The sequence below is a fragment of the Crocodylus siamensis genome, chromosome 1, assembly GCF_052110815.1.
Source record: "Crocodylus siamensis isolate JL-2025a chromosome 1, ASM5211081v1, whole genome shotgun sequence".
Lineage (NCBI taxonomy): Eukaryota > Metazoa > Chordata > Crocodylia > Crocodylidae > Crocodylus > Crocodylus siamensis.
The window spans coordinates 273,498,020-273,515,097 of NC_143395.1; the positions used below are offsets into that span (position 1 = coordinate 273,498,020).

The 17,078-nt window shown below is 40.0% G+C and overlaps 1 protein-coding gene across 7 annotated transcripts in view; it reads left to right on the plus strand.

Annotated features, from left to right (window-relative positions):
• Window positions 1-17,078, plus strand: part of MAP3K15 (mitogen-activated protein kinase kinase kinase 15) — a 135,266-nt gene that overhangs the window by 58,751 nt on the left and 59,437 nt on the right. For all 7 annotated transcript variants that reach the window (XR_016444157.1, XR_016444159.1, XR_016444158.1 and 4 more), the window contains 2 exons: window positions 15,749-15,919; window positions 16,815-16,927. Coding sequence is in view for 4 of the 7 variants with exons in the window: in XM_090062613.1 (XP_089918739.1) it covers window positions 15,749-15,919; window positions 16,815-16,927 (284 nt within the window). In the remaining 3 variants the exon portion in view is untranslated. The remainder of the gene's footprint in view (window positions 1-15,748; window positions 15,920-16,814; window positions 16,928-17,078) is intronic.

Consider the following 17,078-nt stretch of genomic DNA (forward strand, 5'->3'; position numbering starts at 1 on the left):
CCAGTAAAATCTGTCCACATTTGATCAGCTTATTAACTGCAAAAATTGCCATTTGCAGATGTGTAGTAAATCTTGTACAGTTAGAACATACACACATGAACAGCTGATGTAAGGTAAAAATGGTCTGAGAAGGACCAGGCATCTGCTTCTCCATCGTACCTGCCCTGCAGCAGAAAGAGAGGGAAGCTACCCTGGGTGCTGCTTATTTTATTGGGATAGAATCATACACGCAAGAAATTATCGCAAACAGTTGATGTGTTGTAACAATCTTCACCCCATTCCTTTTATTTCCAGTTACTGTCTTGTTTCTACATCCCATCCCGTCCCCACCAAAATCAACTTCTTCTGCACTTGCTGTCCATACTAACATGCTTCATTAAGTGATTTGCTCATCTTACCCAGTTTGACCATTAATTTATATGTACTTCTGAGAACAATTAAATACTGTTGTTATGGAAAATACTTTTCTAGAAATGAAGAAACTAATCTCTTCTGTTTACAGATTTTTGCTTGCTCCACTTGAAGGTGAATTCTTTTTTTTTAAAACCAACTTACTTGTGGCTGTTTTCAAGCTGTGTTCACTGCTTGATACAAATGCATTGTTTAGGGCTTGGTTAAATTTGTTTGAATCCATTTAATTCAAGTGCATACTCTTCTAAAATCTTTATTGTTAACCCGTTCTTCTATAGGCTGTACTACAAGCTTTGAGAAGTTTTAAATTAATGTTTTGTTGATTTTTTGTTTTGTTTTGTTTTGTTAATATTCATAAGGATACATAAAAGATGTATACCCAATATATTCTGCTGGCTATTGTCTTACAACCCAGGATAAAGCTTACTTATAGCCTATTAAAAAAGTCTGCCTGAAACAACATGCATCACAAGTAGTAACAGAATAGCTGATTGTAGGAATTAGAGCATGCCAATGTCTGATAGGACTGAATCCAATATTTAATTAATACTTCAAATAAAGTCTGCCACAAGTCTAATCACAATCAAAAGAGAATCTCATTCTTTCATTTCTTCTTGTTCTGCTTTGAGTCACTGCTGGCTGTTAATTTAATTTAGCCTTTTCAATTATTGTGGAGTAATGCTGCAGAGAGCTGCAGACATGGAGTGAAGTGGTAGAGAATTACTTTTGGGGTCTTGGGTTCTTCAAATCAGGTTAGGGTGGGCATGTGCTGGCAGAGCAATAAACTGCATCCATATTTCTGATACTATTGTAATTAATGTAATGATGACAATTCTTCAAGCACATTACTATGCCAAGATAGTTATGAATCTCTCTGGTTTCTACCCCAGGGCAAAAATTCAGAGTTCATCTTAAGTTCTTCTTAGTGTAAGGTTAGTATAAAGGTAGTGACTAAAAATATTTGTTATAGCTGTGATGTAATTAAAGGTGATGTATAAGGGTCAGAAGAGAGGTATTCAGATGTATTGGTCTTTTTGCTTCAATCAGTGAGTGCGCCTACATCATATGTCTACCTCTATCTAGGTAGAAAATATATGGATTCACAAATTTGGGTACTGTGGCACTTAAGAGTTTGGTCTGAGCTGACAATAGAGTTACTTGGGTTTTCTGTATTAAGTTACATTTATAGAGTATTAGCAGGTTGGAAGGTACCTCTTTAGGAGGTCATCCCCCTGCTCAAGAAACCATTGTCCTTGACTAAAGCATCTCAGTTAACTGTCTGTCTAACTTGACCTTGAAAGCATCTAAGGATGGAGATTCCACAACCCCTCTAGGTACCCTGGTCTAATGCTTAATCACTCTTATGGTCAGAAAGTTCTTCCTAATATCCAACCTAAATTCTGCTTGCTGCAATTTAAAACCATTGCTCCTTGTCCCATCTCCTGTGACCACAGAGAATCAGCCTGTCTCCATCCTCCACACAATCACCATCTAGGTATTTAAAGACTGCTATCAACTCTTAGACTAAATAACTTTAGTTCTTTCAGCCTATTTTATAAGTTATGTTTCAAAAGCCAGTAATTATTTTTGCCACACTCTGCTGGCACTTTTCTAATCTGTCCACAATTATTTTTGAAATGTGAGGCCCAAAACTGGATATGATCTTCTAGGTGAGATCACCAGTGTGAGAATTGAGTGTGAGAATCACCACCCTCCATCTGCAAGTGTCACTCCTGTTGATTATAGCCCAATATTAGCCTCTGTTTTGCAACAAGAGTACACTGTTGGCTTATATGCAGTGTTATGAATCCATTGTGACTCCCCTCTCCCCTGATCCTTTTCTTTCGTACTGTGGCCTAGCCAGACCTTCCCCAGTCTGTATTTGTGCATGAGATTGTTCTGTCTCAAGCGCAGGACTTCAGTGAGAATGGGGATAAGACCTATTTTCATGGAGTTGATGCAGCATCTCATGGTTGTCACAACAATCATGGGCCTGCTATGACCATAACATACCTGCATTTTGAGGCACATACCTTTATCCTGAAGTGGGGAAAGACTTATTTCTTTAGTCTGCAAACAGAGCTATAATTCTCAGTCTCACTATTTCCCCTGCTGTCAGCAAACCTATGTAAAACCTACTAACAAAGTGTCCTTTTCTCTCTAGCATGGATTCACAGGGAGGATGATAACTTCTTATTGCTACCAGTGACTCAGTCAACTGAAGTAAAGGTTTCTGCCCTGCTGATGATCTATGTTAGTATCACAGAAATGTGACATGATGGAATTTCTTAATTTTTAGTTTGTTTAAAAGCCTATGAAATTGCATTAAAAACCAAAAATGAAAAGAGAGAGGTAGCTAGCTGTGTTAACCTGAAATCAGGCAGGCAGCTAGAGATGTATCTTATAGACTAACCGAAAGCTTATGTTGAAACTATTATTAAGGCTGCAGAGTAAACCACTTGAAAATTAGGAAGTGCCAGAATTAAGGTTTTCATGCAAATTTAATTAATCATCCTTGCATGTGCTATTTTATCTACAGCATCCCTGCCTCATTCAGTGCACAGGATGGAAGGCACCCCAATTTTCATGAGTATCCCAATATTTTATTTTATTGTTGTTCAGTTTGCAGCCTATGCCTTATTTACTACACACTATTCAAACCCTTCACTGAGGACTGAATTATTCATTTCCTCCTCAGCTCTTCAGTTCAGGAGTTCAAAATGATGAATTAATTTATTTTTGCAATGCCCTAATGAAGTGAAGGGTTGACTATGGCCATCAAGGTAGAGGCCAAAGCATAAATATATGAAATCAAAAGTATCCACCATGTTTGAGTGCTCAGGTTGAGATGCTGAATGCCTGGTTCTTTTCAAAAGACCTAGCACTTCACATGTTCAAAGTACAGGCTGCATTGCTTTCACCTGCAGTTGTAGGTGCCCATTGTTCTGCATAGGGTAAAGGTAAGACTTCAGGGTCTCAAGCCAGGCACCAGGAAAAGGCAAAATTTGCAATTAGGTAATGGCCTATGAGAAGTTTTTGGTTTAAGCGACTTCTTTTGTGTTACTTTAGGGGATCTGGGGGAGGAGCTGTAATAAAATCCAAATGTCCAGAATAGCATTCAGCTGCCTTGCATATAAAACCATTTTTTTTCTTCCTGCGGTCCCCAGTGTCATTTATTGTATATCTTCTAACTTCCGAGGAAGGGACTTTGCAGACACAGTTATGGTTCATAACCAGAGCAAGTCCATGCTGTGTACAGAATGAGGCAGGAGTGTTGTGGAAAAAGCTCATAGGTAATTGAAGACTGTATTTTAATGCATAGACCCAAGCATGCCACATTAAGGTTACCTCAGTATCCTTCACTCTGGCATTTTCTATCTTTTTAAATTAATGATTCTGCAGCCTTAATAATGTTCTTTTAGCATAGGTTTTCTTGTATGGATTTTTAACTACTCTGCTGCTGGTTTTTTTTATAGGTATAATCCAAGGTGGTGACTTAGAAATGGTAACACTATATGAGTTGGGGCCTAGCAGTTTGCAGTCCACAATTTTTTCTGCTATGTACTTTTTTTCTTATACTGTTTAGATTTAAATATTAGGGGCTGTGGGTTGGGCTTTTCATGGGAGGCCCTTCCATTATGAAATTTGGTTGTCTGACAGAACGCAAGTATACTGATACACTAGAAAGCTAATCTTAACTCATATCAGCCCTGCATTGCCTGCTATCATATTAGTCTGATTGGCTAGTAAGCTGGTTATTGTCTTTTTTTTAAGACTTCAGAAGTACTGCCTGCTTCCAAACAGTAACAGATATTTAAATTGGTACTCCTATACCTTTTTGGTAGGCTTGCCACAAGGTAAGCCCCACAGTCTCCCTAAGTTTCATTCTGATTCCCTCCCTTGTCCTAATCTGTTCCTTTTTCTGCTTCCTGCCCTATCTGCTTCTTTGTTCCCTCTTCCTCCCAGATCTGCTGTGTGCCATGCACAAAGGCTGCCTGTGCTACTTGTTTCATGTGTGCTGTGGTTTGACCACACCTGTTCTATAAATTGACTTATTTTTTCAGTCTTTCTGTCATCTTAACCCAAGAATCATCTTGATCAGAAGAGTGCCTTTCTTTTTATTGTTTTACTGTGCACAGACCAGTAGTTCTCATCCTTTTTAGAGCACGCACCCCTTGATAGACTCCAGGCATCTCTTGGAAAATGTTAGATCTTCATTTTCACTTGATTTTTGACTGCAGAAAAAATAACAAAGCAGTTCTTTGATTGCAAAGAACTTGGAAAGACCACAACAAATTAGACTGGTTTTAACACTAGGAATTCATATTTGAAATCTTTGGGTTTCTCTTGTGAATCATATCTGAAGACCTAACTGTACTAACATTGTGTGGCACTCCACAACTTCCTTGAAAGAATCTTGTGGCACCCCAGGGTGATTGACCTGTGATTGAGAATTACTGGCATAGATGTGCCATATTTGAAATCAAACATAAAATGGTTTCATTTTTTGGTTGATTATTAGGGATTGATTAGTAAGGATAACTAAAGATTATAATTATAAGTTATCCTTCTGGAAAGAGGTAAAGAAAGCACATAATGTAAGAAACTGGAAAATAAAGATATTAGATGCTACCCACTGTTGCCTTTTCTGGATCATGTAGTGTCTGTTGCGCAAGACAATAACACTGGTATCGGGCTTTGGGTGAAACATCTTTTCTGACTCACCTGAGCTCATTTCTTGTTTTATCTTTAGTGTTGCTTCAAATGGTTTAAAAGCAGTCATTTGATGCAAAACACTAATCCTGATTTTAAAAATATAAACCACAGACTGCATAGTATCAAATTACATTCCTGTGAATTTTTATAAACAGATGAGTTTATTAATATGGACATCAGATTACCCCTTTGTTTAACCAAACCTAAGTATTCATGGTCAGTTAGACTCTTAATAATGTGATTGACTAGTGGCTGATGCTTCTTGTGTCATTTTGACAATTTAGAGTTCAGTAACATCAAGTAATAGGGTTTGAGCAGCTACAATAAAATTATGTTCTAATTAATATTTTTTTCAAGAGGGCCATATTAACTAAAACCAGGGTTTCCAAATATTGTTCAAGGGATGGTTTCATGGCAGCTTGCCCAAGAGCCGCACCTAATTTTGCATAAAATTGAACAGATTGTAACTACCTTATGGCCAAATCCAGCATTGGCATAAAGCCAGAGCTGTTCTGTCGCTTTCCAAAGTAGTTCCATCATGAATCATGTTAATGATGAGGGCAGCTATAATTGTTATTAAGTCAGTAGGTTTTGCTTTAAGAATCAGTGCACTAAAATACAAAGACTATGCAATTAGCAAGTGATGGGGAATAACATCGTGCAAGCAGTAAATTACTGGTAATTATGGATAGTGTTAGGAAATTACTACCTTGAAAAGCACTAGGTTATTCAAAACGTAATTCTGTTATAGAAATGAATTTGTAAAAATGTCATAATGGAACTCTGTGTTCATTACGCATCTGTGGTTTGCAACTAACATTTGCAATATGTTTTTGAGGAGTTTTTCTTCTCTCACTGGAGCCCTGTAAATTCAGCACACACTCTAAAAGTCCTGTTTGGGTTGCCTTATGTATTTCTGCCAATATTAAAGGTGCTGAAGGCCAAATTGTCATCAGTGGCAAATACATAGCTTCACTAGTTTACAGTGGGATTAGTGTCCTTCCCTGAGTGAAAATATGTATTCTTACAACAATGTACAGCAGGTGAGTTAGGGAGATATTGCATATCTATTGAAGTAGATTATAATACAGTTAGTGGCACTTCAGATTATACATCCGTTATACACTGTACACATCTGACACAGTAACTGAGATATAGTAAGTAGCTCTCAAGTCCTGTTTTCTCAAGTAATTTATATACAAGATCTTTTTAAGGGTGCTGTGATATGTCTAGTGATTCTGTTTTTATTAAAGTAAATCATAGATTTGCACAAGATACTAAGTGACTGTAAACAGTGCTGCTTTTGATGGCCAATTATTTTATGAATGGCTTCATTTATACTAATTATAGGTTAGGATGGCTCACATTCACATTACTTTGCAATATGACACTGAGATCATGCTTATAATGATAACAGCTGTCATCAGCAGTTTACTATGTTGATTTCAAAGCTGAAGTGAAGTACTTTTATATATGGACCCAAAGAAAAACTAGTCAGCCTTGTGCCCTGCAGCCTCTAAATGTTGATGCTTAGTTCATTTTTCCTAACACAGACAGTGGTGTGTGATTAGACCAATCTGATGAGCATAGCAAAGATGTAGAAAATATTAGTTTGCTCATGTGGGACATAAACAGAACTCAGAACACTAGACTAAGATGAAAAGTACAGGAAACCAAAGTAGACCCATGTGAGCAGGGGCCTTCTGTAACTGTCTTTTAGATGTGGGGAGGAAGGGAAAGGGGTTCAAGCAGAAGAGCTCACCTAGATAGTGCAAGTGGAGTCCGCACCCCCCCTCCACTCCTGTGGCCCACAGCTGCCCCCACTATCTGCACATGGGGCCAAGCCCTGGCCACTCCCACCCAGGGCAGCCCATGCCATGGTTCTACTGGTCCTGGCCCTGGCCCTGGCTGGTGTGTACAGCTTCCCAGGAGGATTGCTCTTGGTGTGGCTACAGCCGCCTGAGTGCTGCTTGGGTCCCCCTCGTCTCCAGCAGCGGCTCTTCCTTCTCTCCTGCTCCTGCTGTGCCACTCCAGGCCATGGGGGAAGCTGCAGCCAAGTGGCTTCTGTACTAGTGCACAGGGTTTCAGCTCCAATTCGAGGTCCTGGCTGCCTTCCATCCACTCGGCCACCTGCAAGTGGCTGCTCATTGTGCAGGGTGGGTGGAAGGTGACCAGGAACTTGAGTTGGAGCCCCACATGCTAGGGCAAGAGCCTTCCAGCTGGAGTGGCCCCCCGCGTGAAGCGGAGCAGCAGGGGCAGAAGGAGGAGGAGGAACCACTGGAGGTGCGGGGGAGCCAGTACCTGGGTGGCTGCAGCTGGACTAGGAGCAGCCCAGCCCTGTTGGGAAGCTGTGAAGGCTGGCCAGGGCCAGGCCAGTGGGTGCAGGTGGAAGCATGGCATGGGCTGCCTTGGGCAGGAGTAGGTGGGGATCAGCTTCATGAGGAACACCATGGAGATGGCCATGGGTCAGATTTAATCAATTGGTGGGTGCCTACCTGCAGGCTGGAACCAGTCAGTTAGTGGGCTAGATTTGGTCTGTGGACTGTCTTTTGCCTGCCCCTGGGCTAGAAGTACCTTGAGGTATGTTGTAGCACCCCCTAACTGGTTATGGTCTTCTGGGAGCTGTAGCAAGCTGCCATAACTAACATCAGCTCAGAAACTAGAAATAAGGGATAATATTTTAATATCAAACGGCAATTAACCATTGGAACGGCTGAGCTAAATATGATACAGAATCTGTGGTGTTGGAGTCTTTCTATCATGATTAGTTGCCTCTCTACTCGAAGTTAACCAGAAGTTATGGGCTTGATTCAGGAATTAATGCATTAGATTTCATGGCTGGTGTATGCAGATCACATTATTATAATAATGTTTAGATTTTGTGAAAGTTTAACTCTGTTTGTTATGGTTTTACAAAGCTTGGCTTGATGACATTTTTGCATATGACCTCAAGGCTTTTTTACCCTGACTTACTGTAATACATTCTCAGTGTTAATTCAGTCTTCATATAGTGTGTGTCTAAGTTAAAAATAAACCCAAATGATTCCTCTGTGGTTCCAACAGTGCTTGTTATCTTTTTTTTATTCCATTAGATTACTCTAAAGGTTGACAGTTATGGATTTAGCAAGACTTTCTGGGCCAAATATTATCTTAAACTGCTCACCAGTTTGTAGGTACAGTTTGTGAACTTGAAGGATAACATTTAGATATCTAGTTATTGTATTTAATATCTACAGTTAAGTAACTGGATATCTGAATGCTGGCATTTAGGAATGCAGTCTTTTGAGGAGGTGATATGCACCACAGAATTTTTATAAACCCGAATTAAAGCTGTTTTGTGTGGGAGGAGAAATAAATAATGAAACCTTGTTTTTTTTGGATTTTGGTGAGTCTGCAAAATGTAAATGTTTCACAGAGGCTGACCAGTTTCACAGAAATTTTGAGAGGACCAAGCTATGGTTTAGATGGAAGCCTGGTTGTTTCCTACCATCTTGCCCATCTGTTTTTATTTTAGTTTAATTAATTTGTTTTTAGCAGCTTGGATGTCCAAAGGTTGGAACCACAGTGCGACTAACTTTAGGACATCGACACTGAGTAGACTGCCTAAGGGACAAGGCTCCATTTCTTTTCTCAGGGAACTAAAAAATGTTTGCCTTTCTTTCCAAATAAGAACAAAATCGAATTTCAAATTCTCCAAAATGGAAGTACCTTTTCCCACCCAACTCTAATTGGAAACAGCGTATTTTGAATAATTGCACTCGTATGATATTGCTTTAATCCCAATAGGTTTCTGTTGTCCAAGTACTAGTAGTTTATTATGGAACAGAATTAGATCTTCTGCAAAAGTCAACCTACATTTTCAAATGGATCATGGGATAAAAGCTGCCATGTAACTGCAAAATGCTGTCTTTATTTTTTTATATTCCACTTAAAGCCCCAGTTTGAGTTACTACCTGTCTGTGTATGCCTAGGCAAGAGTATGGAGGAGCAGTGGCTGCCCTAGACCTACCATCTCCCCTTTAAACCAGTGAGTCAGAGTCCAAAAGCCAGACTGAGTCCAGACGTTCAGTGCCTCAATGGTTGTAGTTTCTGCCAGACAGCAACAGATTAGAGCCACTGCTGACAGCTTAACACCTCAGTGAGGACACATTTCTGCCAGGGTGATGTCCCTTAGCCTTTTTCCAACCAAATGGTACCCGCAAGGCAGGTGTTTTGAAGTACCCTATACTTGCCTTAAGCTGGATGTTGCAACATTGTAGTATTTTATAGGAGCTACCCCCACCACAAGTGTGTGAATATATTTGTATATACACCCCCTTCTAAAAAGTAAATGTCATGTAAATAATTTAGTTCTTATTTATCTTTCATCTATCCATCAGTTCCAGCTTCAGACGGGTAGGTAGGTTTAACCCAGTATATTTTGTGAAGACAAAAATGTACAAATTAGCTAAATGTAATGAGTACTAGGTATTTCTTTAAGGAATAAAGATGAAGTCATTAAAAAGGGGGCTGCTACTTTTTGAGCACAGAAATTGAGCCTCAGTAGAGTATGTGCATATGCATGCTACCGTTTAAGTCATAAAGTAGGCAACTCTAATCTTATCTGGATTGTACTTCATGGTAATGGAGCATAAGAAATGTCAGCTTTATTGCATGTTGACTTGTCTCTGAGCCAAATTATTTAATTGTCCACTTGATGAGACATAGCAGATGCACTCACTGTGCAGCCTGTCAGATTCCAATAAACCTGTGAATTCTGCTAAATACCTTGTCATAGGGACATGAAAAAGGAAAGGAAAGGTCTGCTTTCTAAGTGAGTTGTGTGTGGGTACCCTGATATAGGTTGCGTGTAAGATGCATCCCAGTTCTAACTCAAAACATGATTCTGGAAATGCAGATAGTTGTGATTAAGGATGTGATCTTCCAAACCCATATGTAGTCCCATTGCCATCAACAGTATTCTCATGTGTATAAAGCTAAGCATGAGTTGCAGCCAAGGAAGTTTAGGTTAAATATTAGGATAAACTTATCAGGAGGGCAGTAAAACACTGGAACAGGTTACCCAGAAAGGTTGTAGAATGTCTATCCTTGGAGATTTTTGAGACCTGGCTAGACAAAGCTGTGGCTGGGATGATCTAGTTGGGACTGGTTCTGCTTTGAGCAGGGGGTTAGACTAGATGACCTATTGAGGCCCCTTCCAACCTTGATTTTCTGTGATACGATGATAGTGATCTGCACACATGTACATTTACCAGCCCATTCCTGCAGCCTGGACATGCCTGGTTAATTTAGTTTTATATTCTTGGGATTCAGGTTGTCTTAATTTTTATGGGGTTTAAATCAATACTAATTGCATAAGACTTCTAAAGGCCTATGTTGATTTCTCTTTTGTTACAAACACAAAAGCCTTCCCCTCCCACTTAATGCTATACTCTTTTTCAGCTAAAAACTTTCATTGGAGTTCTGGGATTGAGCATTCTCACCTAGGCTTTGCTAATATGTAGGGGTGCAGCAATAGACATTTTGGGGGCTGATACCAATAGCGGATATTTAAGGAGGCATATTGGCTAATATCTGATACAGCTTCCATCAGGTGGTAAGTCCAGTGTGGTGGAAGGGGCAGGGATGGCAGATCAATGCCACCTGTGGTGAGGGAGGGGGCAGGGGCAGATGCTACCCAGGAGAGGGTGGGGCCTAGGACAGAGGTGTGGCTCGTGGGGTGGGGACAACTCGCCACTCTTTGTACCCTGGAAGGGCAGGGGTGGGGGTGGAGGGGCCGCTCCTGGATCTGCGCAGCTAAGGGCAGGTGGCAGGTCCTGGGTGGAGCCAGAGTCGAGTGTTGTGCGGGGCTTTTCTTGCCAGGGACTGGGCTCGGAGCAGGCTCCGGCTGTGCTGGGAGGAGGCTGCAGCCACTCCAAATTTCATTGCAGCTTCGCTTCCAGTCCCGTGCTGCTGCCTGGTGCAGCCCTGGCTTTTCCTGGTGCTTGGATGGAGGTGGAGCGTTCAGCTGGGGCTGCGGTGGCACAGGGCTGGGCGTCGACCTGCAGTGAAATTTGGAGTGGCTGCAGCCTCCTTCCAGTGCCACCGGAGCCTGCTTCAAGCCCAGCCCCTAGCAAGATAAGCCCCGCACAACACCAGCTCTAGCTCTACCTCACAGCTGCCACCCATCCCACTCTGTGCAGATCCAGGGGCAAACAACTTCCCCCCTCCCAGGGCACAAGCAGCAGTGGAAGCTGCCCCCACTCCATGATCTGTGTCTGCATTCCATGCCCAACCTCCCCCCCACGAGCTGGGCAGCTCCTGCCCCTACCCCCCCCCATGGTAGGGAGGTTGATCTGCCCCACCATGGCCCTTCCCTCCCCACTCCCCTTCTGACTTACCAGCTGGAGGCAGCTATCCACACTCAGTGCTGTGCTGATCTGATACCATTGTATCAGTGCACCTCTATTAATATGGAAAGCCTTCTTCATATAGCTTGCTGATAAACATGAGCTTTTTAGACTTCTAAAAATAATAATATTCAGTCCTCCAAGCAGTTAGCACATGTGCTGCTTTGTTTTTGGAATGAAGGAGCAGAGAAGTATACAGGAGGAGTATACAGGAGGCTGTAGTGGCATATTATTTGGAATTCTGTTTCTGTGAGTAGGATTTCTTATGTGAAGGCCACACTTATCAATGTGACAGTCCTCACTGCGCTCACTCACTCTTGGCAGGAAGATATTTTGTGCCTTCCATTAGCTCTGCTGTATCTTATAGCCCACTGCATTTTTAACTTTGCTGCTCTTACCTCTGTTATGACTGAATGAAAAGTCTATAAGTACATTTGATATTGGGGTAAAGAAAATATTAATGGAATTGCCATTTTAAAAAGTTCAGGCAATTTGTTGCTATACTGAAAGCACCAGAACTAGTTATATAACTTTAGACTTTGTGAGACAGATAGCAAAGTGGTAGGCATGATATAAACAGATAGCTGAATATGTCATCCATCTACATAGCAGATGCAGTATGATAGTGGCATGCTGATTTAGAAGAGTTGCCTGTTGGCCTGTGAGAGTGAGACATGTTCAGTGTTCTATGGTCTCTTTGCCTGAAAATATTTAACAATTCCTCAATTGGACAGTGGTTTTTGTGAGATGTAGGCTAATTGCCTTAAGACTGGACTCTTTTTATATAGAAGACAGACAGCCATTACATGATGATAACTTGCATGTGATAACTAGTGTAATGTTGGGGTAATGTTGTAGCCATGAGGATCCTTGCCCCTTGCATGTAATAATTACTCATTCTGAAGTGAGTATTCAATAGGCTTTTCATTGCTAAGTGAGCAGTTGGATGCTACCTTCAGGCATTTAGATCCCTAACTATGGGCATCTAAGTTTGAAAATTTTGGCTGAAGTAAATATCATTCAGGTGAGTTGTAACATGGTTGAAATTTTTCTACATTAGTTTTAGCAAAAACCTAACCAGTAAAAAATAAATAAGTAAATAAACAAAAAAGAATTAAAATGCAATCTTTTAAATTTCAGTAAAAGTATTTTCCCTTTTCTATGAGTGGATTAAATAACACATATTCCTAAAAGGGTATGGAGGCTTCCAGCTTGAACTAGGACTAAGTATTTTAGTGATAATTTATGTAGACTTGGTTCTTTGAGTGCTCCCGGTGAGGGAGGAGGCAGGCGCATTGAATAGGCATTGAATCTGAAATATAGCACCAAAAAAAATATCATTCAGCACTAATTAACACTAAAAATCTGTTACCAACTGTTCAGTGATCTGCCCAAGCTCACTGGACATGTGTACATCTACCCCCCAGGGTGCAGTTGGTTCTGCGCTGTCATTTAGTACTTGCTTTAAGAAAGCACTAAATGACAGAGCCATTACTGTACCGTCCTGGTTATTTTTAGCAGCTATGTCACCGTAGTGATGTGGTATAGTGAGGTAGCTTGTCACTATGGTGACATAGCATCAGTGTCACGATTTTTGCCTGCCAATGCTATTTTGCCATATCGACAAGCTACATTGCCATAGCACATCACTATGGGGATGTAGCATCACATGTATGTGGGCTCACTGTGTATTGCAGATCTTTTTGTCTTGAAAGTTGTGCTCTTGCACAACCAACTTATGGAGAATGTGGTTAAAGCAAAAGACAATAAAATCAAGCCACGCTGTTCACACTGTGAGATACTTTTCACAGTTAAGTGATATTCCTCTGCTCAGACAAAACAAAGTTATTTTTTTAAGAGTATTGATTTAAAAAAACACAATACATAAATCAGAAAAATATCTATATCAACTGTACATGTACACGTGATGTCACAAACAAGCAATACAAGGAAATGCGGGGCGGGGGGGAGAGAAAAGAAGGGATAGAAGGAAAGAGAAGTGTGCAATGAGTGACAATTTATCTACCAAAATATTCTAAGAATTCCTTCCAAATTGCACCAAACTTTTCAAAACTATTGAACCTGCTAAACATGACTCTCTCTATAGGTGTTAAATGTGCCATCTCATTATACTAAGTTTCAACCTTTGGAGATACCCTCCTTTTTCAGTGTAGTAATATAATCCTGCATGCTACTAATAAGGCATACTGTAAAAGTTCAGTTTGGGAAGCATTCAGTTTGAATTAGTAAAGTCCTGTTTTGTCTTACAATGTGCAGTGATTTTCATATGCAAGGTATGTGAAAGTGCAAGATACTGCATTAGTTGCTGGTTGTGCAACTTTTTTTGCATCAAGACCTCAAATATATCCTTAAGCCCTACAATCTTAGTAGATGCCAAATGCATCTTTATTGTTGGATTGTGAAAGAACCTAATTTAAGACCAAATATTGTCCTTGGCTATGCATGAATCACTGTAATTGTTTGTGTAAAAAAAAAAACAACAAAAAAAACAGGTGTGTGGGGGGAGGTGGGGGACAAAACCTGGTTATTATTGCTTCCTTGATGAATGTAGAAAAGATTTAGTGAGAGAAGGGGGTCAGGACATTGGACTTCTCCCTAATTCTTTTTCATAGGAACATTGGCCAGGAAGGCCAAGGAATCCCTAAAATCATTGCTTTGAATCCTTGCATGCAGTTTACAAGGCCTGATACCCAGCTGTAAAACTCTTAAGATTTTTTTTTAACTTTCTCCTATATAGACATTCCAAATGGTTAACATGCATCCTGAAGAAAATATGCTTTTTTTTAACAATACTGCGGTACTTCCTACCATAATGTTTTCTTTACGTAACCGGTGTCACTGTCAGTGCAAAACATAGGCAGTTGGTTACCAATCTGTATATTAAACTAGTCTTCTTCACCTCGCACACACTAATTGTGATTTTTACTGTAGATGTTACACAGGTCCTGTTCCATCTGCTGATTACCTGAGGAACTGAGCTGCTTTATAGTAAATTTTAATTCTTTCCATGGATAAAAAATGCTAAAATTACCAGAAACAGCTTTTTGCCATGGGCATTGCTGACAACGTAAGCATAACAGTTCATAAACATAAGTCTGTTCCTGGATACATAGATACCTAGGGATCAGGAAATCATAAGCAGCTCTGAAAATGGGTTGGTAAATAGTTTAAATCCCTCTAGTGATTAGCAAAAATGCCTTGAAGTGGTTTTTAAGCTCAAAAGCTGTGTTTGCTTTATGCTTTCAAATGCATTTGTTTCTGTTCACTGAGAAGTGCCTTTTGATGTAAATAGTGAGTTCTAAATTCACTGAAAATAACAAGATAAACAGATTTATTTTTTAAACAAATTTAAATATTTTAATATTTGACCTAATTTTTAAAGAATATAGATGGTTTAGTGTTTTTAATGAGCAGCTTACTACAGCAGTTGGTTTTTTTAAATCTTTTATACTTGATTCTATTAGCTCTACAGATTAAATCAAAGAATAAATCCAGGTCACTTCTTCCCTCCTTATTCATCTTCCCAAAGATGAACTGCTCCATCTTTCTGGACGAAGAGAGATCAATATATTTTTCCCTGTAGTGTAGCTTGTCAATATGGCTCCAGGATTGGCTGACAGAGACTGCTTGAACACTAGCAGCCCAACCTTGCAAATTCTTATCACTAAGCACAGTGCAATGGAAACACAGCTGTTGCCTAGTAGTAAGTGTTTTCAAGAAGTAACATTAAACCAAGTCCTTTTTTCTCCTCCTTTTCACTATGCCACTGAGTCTGTCAGGATCTTGTGAACCCAAAGCGTCACAAATATTCTGAGCTTTTGTGGTCTGAGTTATTTGCAATAGAAGAATTACTTTATTATTTTTCCATAGTCAAAAAAAGAGTGAAAACTAAGAGCTGGCATTTTCTGAGGGTGCCTTTATCTAACAAGGGGGACCTTTAGTTTAAAAAGTTTGAGAAGCACAGCACTATGCATAACACTTTGTTGCTTATGGGTAAGAAATCAAATGAGAGGCTTTTTTTAATAGAGGATTCATGTGGATGTTATTCATTTCTTAGATTTAACCATTAGTGGCTCATGACAGCAGAGTATTATTTCTAGGAAATGTTGCATTTTTATATTTCAGCAAAACCCCAGCCTGTTTGTATTGCATATCTCAAACCTGCTGTTTCATATTTGCATGAATTAATTGCATTTTTGCACTGATTTCAGAAGGAACAATGCAGGTGACAGGGAGAAGGCACTCCAAGTGATGCTTCAAGTGCTTCAAACATGTGATCAACCTGCTCCAGATATGTTCTGCCTGTGTGGGAGAATCTACAAGGATATGTTCCTTGATTTTGACTGTAAAGATACCAGTAGCCGAGACAGTGCCATTGAATGGTAACAGAAAAAAACAAAATAACATGTAATAACATTTTCACAGTTACACATTAGGCTGTGAAAAATAAAGTAAACAAATTACTTCTGTACAGCACTGTGAAAGACTGAAAGGCTAAATGTTTTGCTCGTTCAGTCCTTTCATAAGCAAGCTCTTATTGAAGTAATTGTTAGGTGGTTTAGAAGACTTCAAGTAACGACTTCCATTTTTCCAAATGCACTTATCAGTGGGGCATTATTTTTGTTCTTGGGAAGAAGAGTGTCAAAATGCAGTTTTGTCTTTTTTAAAGAATGTGTAAATTGTTGGTCTTCTGGCATGGGTTTTGAGTGCTGCTTAGGCAGCTTATTCTGAATAGAAGCCACCTATCTGTAGAGACCATATGAAACCTATGCAGTATTTACATACCATTTTATCAATATTTTGATGGCTTGAGAGACAGAAGGAATGCAATTTTTTCCTACTGGTCTTTGCACAATCAAATCAACCAAAAAAAAAAGAGGTAGTGATGTAGACTGAGTGAAGGTGTCCTCTGCCAGTCAGTGGCAAGGGGAGGGGGGGCCTTCTGGGCCCCTCTGCCAATCAGAGGCAAGCTGCGAAATATGGCTTTGCGTGATGCTTGTGCAGCGTGAAAAACACTTTGTCTTGCTGTTCCTTAGGTAGGTCCCTACTCAAATATGTGCAAATTGGCACATCATAAAGTTGTAGGCAGATGCTGTCCTCTGTTATGCTGACAAATTAAATCATATTCTCAAAAGCGTGTCCTGCTCAGGGTTCTCTTGGTACAAGTCTCAATACTTTCTTCACAGTTGGCTAAGTGTCTGCAGCACTTTTTACAATTGTGAAGTATTTAATGTTTGTTGTACAGGGAGATGTGAGCTCTTCATTCTTTCTCTGCAGGTATCGCAAAGGATTTGAACTCCAGTCAAGTCTGTACTCTGGAATTAACCTTGCAGTTTTGCTACTTGTTGCTGGGCACCGGTTTGAAACCTCTATGGAACTGAGAAAAATAGGTAAGCAAAAAAAGTACAATGCTACAGGCTGTTTTCTGTGGGGGGTTTTAAACTGGAGAAAACTTGAATTTTTTGGAATGATGAGATGCTAAGGTCCAGTCTTCAAAGATTCTCTTCATTCATTGGTGCCCTGTGGCCCTTTGTGCCAGCT